The following is a 10292-nucleotide window of genomic DNA, read 5'->3' on the forward strand; positions in this document are numbered from 1 at the left end:
TTTTTAACTGTATTTGATTTTAAGCAATTTGAACTTCAATTTAAAAACTGACACCCAATTCTGTTATTGGCAAACTTTAAGTATGTTTGGAATAACTTGGGTATGTGAATCTTCTTTTTCTACTGTAAATTTTATGAAATGTAAATACTGATCAAGTATTTCTGATGAAAATTTAGCATAGGAATTGAGATGTGTGGGAAGTGTAAAATACACCCTGAATTTTGTAGACTCAGTATGGAAAAAAATAAAATATCTCATTAGTATTTTTCAAATGGAACACATACTAAAATGATAATATTTTAGATAATTTTGTTACATAAAACATATTATTACAATTAATTTCGCCTGTTTATTTTTACTTTTTAAAATGTGAGTAGTAGAAAATTTAGAACTGCATCTGTAGCCTGTATTATATATTTATTCAACAATGCCGGTCTAAGGCATTGTCTCATATGCTGTTGTTATTATTACGATGAGGTACAAGTTGGATGCTTAATATCCAGGAAAATATTGAAAAAAAAATGCATCCGACTAGCAGCTCAGAGCATGTTTCTGTAATATAATTGAGGGCGTTGGAAAGGATATTTGTTTCTTGATTTATCTGTGGAAAGCAACTAAGAAGAAATGAAGTTTAGAGTTAGTAATGTGTGATGTAAAGAAACCACAACAAAGCTCTATGCGAAACGAGTATCATAGAAGAATGGTGAACACACATAATAGATTACATTCATTGTCAACACCAGACTTGTTTTGATGGAACAGGCTCTGACACCTTAAAAAACATTATTATTTGTCCTTCAAGAATTATTTTCTCACCTGATTATGTAATTACAGCCATGACAATTTTGTACTTTGAAGCAGGGATTAAAGAACGAGATGGGACTCTACAGTAGGAGACTGCTCCAACAGACCAGGAAACACACAATGTCTCTGCTTTACTTGGTTTTAGGACATTCAGTGGGGTGGAATCCCATTGGTTTCCAAGGTCTTTTAGAGACAAGACCTGTAAGGTGAATTCTCAAGTAAGTTCTCATTTTCTTTGTCTCCTTTCCGCGGTCAAGAAGAAGCTTGAGAGGGCCACATGCAAAATAGAGTGATACACTAGTAAGTAGATTTAAGTGGCTGTGCTCATTCTGAGCCACCTCACATCCATGTTACCTAAAGGCATCCCTGACATTTCAGACAAGGTTAAACAGGTATAATATCCTATCACATTATAATATAAAGTTAGACATTAATGTGGCATAGGAGACTATGTCACGCATCTGAATATCATTTTTTAGGTATGTAGATGTAGGGGAAAAACACAGAGAAATGTTAGCCCATCAAATAAATGCGCAACTCTTCAATCCAGCTCTTTACTAGTATAGTCACAATATTTACCCCCAGTGTTTCCAAAAATCTCTCCACATTCCATGAAAATGGGCATCTAGTCATCAGACTCTAGTTCTCATCTCATGCTGGGATTCCACCAGACCTGTCTTTCTCTCAAGCTCCAGTAATTCATCCTTTAAGCCAACTCATTTAAAGGACTCCCCAAATTCCTCAAGTTAGAAGTCACCTTCCTCCTTATTGATCCTACAACATGGAAAATCATAGCCTTAATACAAGTTAGTCTATGATCACTAACTACCCTAATAGAATCACATATCTTTCCAGTAGATTGTGAGTCTCATGCACTAGCCACATCTCATCAAACAAAATACACTCTATGAAAGTGTATTCAATTTAGTTGAATTGAATGTGAAAGCTTACTAGTTTTCCCAGCTGCATTACTCAAGGGCATTCAGAGTCCAGAAAAATTATAGTCTCTCTGCTAACTGGCCATATGTTACACTATCTCAGTTTCTGTGAGAATCTCCAGTGAAGAAGGTTAAAAACTAATGACCCCTAGAGACCAATTAAATTTAGCTTTATCTCCAAATCACAGAATGCATCTCCAGGTGCAAAACAGCATCACCCTCTAAAAACCCTTAATATGGTCATAGTCTAGGTAGCGTGAGGATACAATTTATTCCCTTGGTATTAAATGCCTTATAGAATCTGAAATCCAACCATTTATCTGGCACTCATTCTCGTACCTGACAATAATCTGTTCTATGCAATTAGATTGGCTAGTTCATGGTCTCGCAAATCTACACTATCCATCTAGTTCTTGGCTCCTGCCACTCTCAAAATATGGAATGCCTTCTACTTCTTCCTCCCCAGAGCAAAAAGTCTTATAATAAGATTGGTAACATTGCAAAAAAATAACTGGGCATGTATGGCTCATCCCCATGTTCACTATTTTAGGGCTCTGCCTGCAAAGATCACATTCTCTATATCTCACTGCAATGATGTTACAGGAAGAGGCTTCCACAGAAGAGCATTTACTAATTGTGCATGTGACTGGATGGGTGTATCCAGTTCTGGGGTGCAGTATTAGCAAGCCCACTCCCTCCTATGTAACTTTTAAAAAGAAATAACACTGACATCTGATCTCCATTTCTCTCACCCTTTGTCTCTGTCTCAACTGATTCCAATCTGGGCAGGTAAAAAAGGAACTTCGTTCACTGACTTCCCCGAAGTCCAACAAGCTAGATGGCCAGCTTCCTGAGGGTACGAACTAGTATCTCTCCTCCCTTGCTCATGGGCTTTAACACAAAGTAGGGGCACAATGAACCTTGATAAAATTAAATGGAAAACAAGCTCAACAGAACTGGTTTTAGAGAAGTCGCCTTGCCTGGTATGTCTTGCTTCTCTATAGATAAAATGACACTATGCATTTTTCCCAACAAAACTGAAAATGCAAGACTGCCTTCAGCAAGACAAAAGAGATTACATGTATCTAGGCACATTCTTCACTTTAATCCTTGTTCTACTTCAGATCAGAGTGGCTCACTATTCACAATGACCAAGGGGTTTTAGGTGCCTTTATTAGGAAAGGAACAGCACAGTGCCAAACTCACCTGACTTATCAAAAGGACCAGAGACACAGGGAGTTCACAATTGAAAGATCATCTGCAGCAATGCCTACTCTGTCCTACTGGAGTCTAACTGCAGGAGTATGAGTAATCCTCTCACCTTGATAGCCTCACTTATGCAAATAGGAACTTGGTTTGGAATGTTGGTTGGAATGGCCTGAGTCCTGGGAACATTTCATCCAAACCTTCCCACTAGATGTGACTTACTGCCCAGTAACAATGTATATTTCTTCTTCCAGGTATGAATAGAGGCATGTAAATGTAAGCTTCCCAAAGCCCTTTACACACCTTAGTCATCTTTGCCCATTTTCATAACTCTGAGAAGAAATCTGGACAATTTTCCAAACTGGGACCTTGTTTGTTAAGGGAATTCTTTCAGTATTTGTCAACTACCTCCTAGGAAATCACGGTTATTTCTACTGATTTTGTTTTTTATACCCACTGACATTCACTTCACCCCAGACCTTTGTGTAATCCTGCCTAACAAAATAACTAGAATCGTATATGTTTCCCCTGCTCTCAGTAACTGAAGAGCCAACTTAGATACCAATACAGGGATGCTGGAACTTTGACGGGCACTGTTCAGAAGAGACCACTGCAAAGTAGAAGCCCCTGCACTGATCCCTCTTTTCTAAAAGCTGCTCCCACTCCCCAAAGATGAAAACTCCTAAGGGAGCAGCTCACCCATACCATCTGAAGCTACCACTCATGAAAGACAACTTCCCCCTCCACAAATGAATGTCCTCAACCAGTGTAACGTGTAGGTTGACCACTAGTTACGAGTGAATGCTGGATAATAAAATACATCCCTTTACTCAAATCAATCCATCATACCAAGGTGGGCACTGTGGCCAGGACCATCAAAGGTCATACACAGCCACTAGAGATACAAGAAAGTACCATAGCCTTAGGGGCACTGAAACAATTAGTTTTTTTTTCTCTAGTTCCTATGAGGAATCACTTGTTTTCCTAGATAAATTATTCTTTAACTGGTGATCACATTTAAAAACAAACCTCAATATAACTGAAAACTCAGTAAGGTGATGCTGATATTAAACAACAACAATAACAACAACTCAACATAAGTCAAGGCCCGTTCTTCCCTCATGCGCAGAGGTTGGTATCTGGTGGCATTTTAGGGAAACCCTCCTTCCAAGCGCTGATATTCACTTTTATTTTCCTATAAAATTTGTTCATAGGATGGAATTTTCCAAATAACATATATAAGTAGATACGTGCCTCCACTCCGAGTCCATAGAGTTGAAAGGGGAACTTAAGTGAGCCTATCTAGGTCAAATACCTGCATGTCTGGCTTGTAATCATGCTTATACATGCAAGAACATCAACTTCAGCTACCATTTGTTAAAGCTCACTGAGTCAACCACCACACTGGATGCTCTTACATACGTTATCTCTCCTTCTCACAACCACCTCATTGGCAAATGTTTTACAGGTGAGGAAGTTGAGGCACGGGTAAGTTAGTCCCTTGCCTCAAGTCACACAATTGCTAAAGGGTGCAGCTGAGATCTGAACCCAGGACTAGTTGACTGCAATGCTTATGTTTATGCCATTAAAATTCATGAAAAAGAGAGGCAGATCCAGGTGCAGGACAGTCTTGGCTACATACCTCATACAATTCAATAATAATGTTTCCCATTAGACCTCGGCTACTCTTAATGTTCTCCATGGCCAGGGTGAAATAGATGCCACGCGTGTCTGAGATGTAGAGGTTGTACGTGTCATTCTGGTTCCATTCTTGGACGGCTGCAAACACTTGGTTCTCATCGGTACTGATGATGTGCATGTCCTGTAAGAAGATGGAAAACTTGTAAGGACTCAGATCTCCATATCTCTCTGCCCAGTGGGACCCAGAGTAATTACCATGACTTATTGAGAGGTTGAGAAAATGCCTGAGTTATAGGCAGCGTTAAACAATTCTGTGTCGGACCAAGGCTATATATTAAGAGCTTTGTGATTTTTGTTCCTTGCTAAGTGACAGTAAGATGGGTGTAAGGGGCTTTGGTGGGTATCATTTTCTATGGCTCCAAGGGATTCATCCACTTTCATTTTTTAGTTTTATATCTGAGAGTTAGTGTTAGTGCTAACAGAAACATACAGCCCTGCAAGAGGAAACACACATGCAAAGAAGACAGAGCTTATCCCTTCTTTAGATCTTCATTTATGTTTTCAAACTTTTATTGTAGTGGTTTTGAAACTTGTCGTTGGAATCTTCAGAGTCATGGGGATTGCAAGAAGGATGGCATGGAGGCATAGCCAATGAGTGGGATTCTGGGCTTCCAACTCTGTTTCAACCAGAGCAATACCACCTGAATCTGTTTTATACTGGAGTCCCATGTAATATTTTGGGAGTAAAAGGTGAGGGAGGTTCTGCTGCTAATAACATAATATTTGAAAATCACAGATATGGCAGAAAGGATACTCAACCTGGAATTTAGTGTTCTGGGTCATAATAGAAACTCTACTAAAAGTTAGCTATATGGTGTGGAATGTATCTGGGTCCCTGAGATTTAATTTTCTCACCATAATACTGAAGAGGTTGGGCTACTGATAAAAAGAATAGCTAACACCTGAGCACTTATTCTAAGTCATCTAAATGTATTATTTTAGTGAAAAATCCAAATAATTCTACAGTGGAGGCAGTATTATTCCCATTTTACTGAGGAATAAACTAAGGTACACAGAGGTTTGCCAGCTTGCTTCATATTTATTACATAGCTAGTCAGAGGAAGAACCAAGTTTTGAACCTTTGTAATAGGAGTCTAACCTGTTAGCTTCTAAGCATTTGGACAGCCTCCAGATCAGAAGTTGTAATCCAATGACCCATGAGATGAATATGAATCACAAATATTTGGTTCAACCACAGTCTCTGTTCAATACCTGACTGCGCAGTCTTTTAGGTAAAGTCAGCACTCAAGTCTCAGCCTCCAGTACCCAAATGTTCTTATGATCGGCCACTTACATATTAATATCAACTTCCTGATCTCTGAAGTCAATTTAGTCTGCATACCTGGACTAGATCATTTCTAAAATCAAATCTAATCAGTTCACAATTCAAAACAATTTATGAAAGCCAGTTTTCATATGTAGCTAGGCACTATACAAAGATTATCACAAACTCAAGTCCTCCTCTAGGGAATTCGCCCTGTCAGGAGAAGATGTTGACACAGATGAACACTTGACATAATGGAAGCAGTTAAAAAATGCATTAATATATAGATATATATTGCAAAGAGTAATGACATCCTGGGAAAGCAGGAGAGGACCCTTGTCACTGTGGTGGCAAGCACTCATAGTAGGGGCACAGGCAATTGGAGTTGACAGTAAGTAAATCACCAAGCTGGGTCTAGCTTTTACCTTATTTGGCCAACCTTTCCCAAAAATGATTTCAGCAGCAAAAGGAGGTAGCAATGTCTATAATGACACAACTATGGAAAGCTTCTCTCAGGATGATTTTAAAAAAGAGAAGCTCATTTGATTTGGACAACCAGGATGTGGGAAAGTGAGAAGAATTCTGGATCTTTTTATTGGCGAATCTGTCAGATCTCAGCCTCTGGCCTTGAACTCCTTAGGTCGCCTTGACTAAGACCTCAGTAGCTCATTTGTGCTTACGCACCTTATAGAATTACAGGTTCCCTCTGAGCTGCTTGAAAATGGAAATAAGGCTTCTTCTTAAAAACCATGTGATGAAATTGTGTTGTGTTGGTGTGGAATGAAAGCCCAAGAACCCGGTAGGAGGGGAAATAGCAGCTGCAGGAAATACGAATTAAATTCACTTACCCAGTTAAAAATGCAATAGAAGTGCCGGGCTTTTCCCAGATGTTTTGGTTATAAAAATGAATGAGCTAAGTTATTTTAGACTAAACTAATGTAAAATAAGTGGAAAAAAACAACTTAAAACACTGGGGCATGGTCGGGATTAAAGGCAGCCAGATTTGCTGTGAAAGCATCTTAGTTTGGAGCTGTACTGGCGCGTATCACCTGGCCAACAGGTATTGCAGTCTCTGGGAGAGACAGCGCTCTCTAGCACCTAGGATTCTGGGAAGTCTGCTTGTGATATTCGTAATTCCCCTACGTCACTTAGCTAATAAATGATATTACTAAGATTTAAACCCAAGACTATCTGAATCAAGAAGCTAGCCTCCGTATCAGTGGGAGTATAACTCAATATGCATCAAAATTACCTGCAAATTTTAATAGCATGTAGACTCACATGTCCCACTGCCTGCAGTTCTGATTCAGTACATCTGGCTTTGGAGCCTTAAATTCTACCATCTGAACCAGCCTTGCAGGCAATCCAGGTGCATGCAGTCTGGGGAATCAGTCTTTGAAAAAGCTCTAAACTATGTGTCCTCTCTCCAAATAGATCTTACAGTTGAATAGGGATCAACCAATAATAACCAGGATATTAAATCTTCAAGAACAATAAAAGCATTATCAGGATTATTGGTCTAATAGGGATCTGATGATAATAAAGCATATTTCTTGAATCCTGTGATCTCAAGCTAACCCCAAAGCACGTGTCACCTCCTTCTAAGACAATGAAGACATTCTTGCTACTCCTGAGAACATGCAGGGAGAGATCTGATCAGTGATGAAGAGAGAAACCCAAGAGGGGAAAAATCAGTAAGTCAATTCTGATTGGGACTTTACTAAACTGGAATTTTGGCAGCATCAGATGTTACCACCTTCATGTTTTTATTTGGAAAACATGATAAGTAGCATTCCCTCTAAACCCTTCTACCATTAATTTGGAAGAATCATAGTTGCCTTTCACAAACCTAAATGTGCGACTTCATAGGTGAGCAATGGTGGAAATACTTCCCCGTGACTGAAACATTTTCGTGTAATCTGGGCCGACTGTTACTTCATTCACTGTAAAAACACATATGATATACAGCATCTGTCATGTGCCAAACGTTATAATAGGAATACAGAGAAGAAGGTGTAGAACCTGACCTCAAGCAGATGTCCAATGGTGGTGGGGACATCCCTCACTCCTGGCCTTTTTGTTTTTAAAAAATTTTTAATGTTTATTTTTGAGAGAGAGAGACAGAGAGAGTGAGTGGGGGAGAGGCAGAGAGCGAGACAGACACAGAATCTGAAGTAGGCTCCAGGTTTTGAGCTGTCACCACAAAGCTCAACATGAGGCTCAAACTCATGAACCCTGAGATCATGACCTGAGCTTAACCAACTGAGCCACCCAGGCACCCCAACTCTTGGCCTTTTGTGAACCTGATGAAGGTCCCCCACACAAGTACTGACAGGAAGAGGAGTGGGGCATCCATGGAAATGTGTGGAACTTGAATGGCCTGAAGGCAGTTTTCCCCTGAGGGAGGTGAGGACAGACAGTGACTGCATCCTAAGGGGTTGTGTATGGCACACCTAAGTTTCGCCCAGAAAAGAAATCCAAAACTAGCACACGATTTTAAGCCTGAGAAAAGAATTCGAGTTGATCAGTGCAGAGATTTGGCTGGGGAACACCAGCTGCATTGTGTGATCTCATTCTTTGTGGAGGCAGTGTGAAAGGTGAATTTCAGTGGGGCAGGGAGGAAGGCTTATGAGGTCACCGCAACAAACTCCAAAGTGACACATGGGGGCCTGAGCTAAGAAAGCAGGTATTCTATGAGAATCCTATGAAATGGCTGGTGAGATATTAAGAAGGCAGAACCCACAGGGGGATGAAGGAAAAGGGCATATCTTTAATAATATATCAGATATCCGACTTACAAAATTCTCTGCTTCTTTTTAGCATGTTCACACAATCGTAACTAAATACTCATAATTAAATACTTGCGTAATCATTTAGTTTATGTCTGTCTGTCTCACTAGACTGTAACCTCTCAGAGGGCAGACACTGTGCCTTTCTTAGTTATCACTTCATTTCTAGCACTTACTAAGTATCTAGCACACGGTAGATAACCAATGAAAGTTTAGATGGACTAAGTAAACAGAGGAGAAGGATGAAATATTAGGGATATCATATAGAGACTCTGAGCTCAGTTCCAGATTTTTACAATGAGATCATTTAGGGGAGGTACTTCAAATAGGCAGTTGGAGATACAGTCTAGGGTTCAGTGGATATGGGATGGGGCTGTGTATACAGATGTCACCAATATGAAGAGAAGTGATGAGGTCACCAAGGAACCATGCAGAATACCAGGAGAACTTAGGATGATCAACATTTAATGGGTGGCAAGGGAAAGGGATCCAGAAAAGGAAATCAGAATAAAATATTCCAAAGGGAAGATTATCAGGTATGGATTTTTTTTTAACACTGTCAAATGCTCCAGAGTGGTTAAAAAAAAAAGAGTTATACAAATGTCTATTGGATTTGGTGTGGAGGTGGTCTCTGGTAACAATGGCCAGAGGATTTTTGGTGGAATAGTGGAGAGAGGGCTGTGGGAGAGCACAGGGCATCTGGCAGTGGATGGAAGGGTGGATAAGAAGCAACCAAAGAGATAAGAATTACAGATAACATTTTAAGAAGTATGGCTGTAAGGGAGCAAAGAAGGATAAATCAGTATTTGGGGAAATGTAAACATTAAGGAGAACTGTCCTAAGGAAATTAAGGAAAAGGTTAATATCACCATCATTATCATTATAATAAATTTTCTCAAGCATATTTCCCTCTCCTCTCTTTTATTATTCAAAATGGGATTAAACATATTCTACTGTCAACTAAAAGCAAACCCAGACTTAGGTAGGGAGAGACTTTACTTGCAAAGGCTATTGCAAAAGGGGGAACAGTCTGGCTGTCATATCTAAAGTCCCTCAAGAGTAAAGGCAGAAAAGAATTACTTTTATGAAGTGATTAGAAAATAAAACAAAGCTAGAGAGAACTGGGTGTGGGGAGAAGGGGGAGCAGGTGGCAGCAGAGAGGGCCATTAGACAGGAAACCACCTTCCTTAAGTTTTGTCACATCAGGTGATTTTCAGAAGGGCTGTTAACGGGTTGTTCTGAGTCCAGTGACTGCTTAAGCCCTCAATGCTCGCATCTGCTCAAGAGTGGGCAGAGTTCATGGGTTTGGGAGAAGGTGAAAGGCCAGACTAAGTCTGATCGAGTGAAAATAGCCAGCATTTTGTCCAGATTGGTCAGTGGGGACAAAGAGTTCAGGTAATCATTTGTGAGATAAAGAAGGGGAAGTTGGTCTTGTCAAAGGCAAATAGGCAGGCATCTGTGTCTTAGCGGGGCACACTGGGAAGAGTGGTTCTTTGCAGGGAGCCACTTCCAGCAACATAAAAGAGTGGGGGAATTTCTTAAACCTTATTATTCTCCAGCAGCACCGGGCTCAGTAATGTTCAATGGTAT

At 40.0% G+C, this 10292-nt stretch overlaps 1 protein-coding gene across 2 annotated transcripts in view; it reads right to left on the reverse strand.

The window, feature by feature from the left end:
* The window catches only part of SORCS3 (sortilin related VPS10 domain containing receptor 3), a 592738-nt gene that overhangs the window by 101236 nt on the left and 481210 nt on the right, over positions 1–10292 (reverse strand). For both annotated transcript variants that reach the window (XM_078434806.2, XM_078434805.2), the window contains exon 9: positions 4591–4770. In XM_078434806.2, coding sequence (XP_078290932.2) covers positions 4591–4770 — 180 coding nt within the window. The remainder of the gene's footprint in view (positions 1–4590; positions 4771–10292) is intronic.

This window comes from Panthera onca, chromosome D2 (genome assembly GCF_046562875.1).
Source record: "Panthera onca isolate mPanOnc1 chromosome D2, mPanOnc1 haplotype 2, whole genome shotgun sequence".
NCBI lineage: Eukaryota > Metazoa > Chordata > Mammalia > Carnivora > Felidae > Panthera > Panthera onca.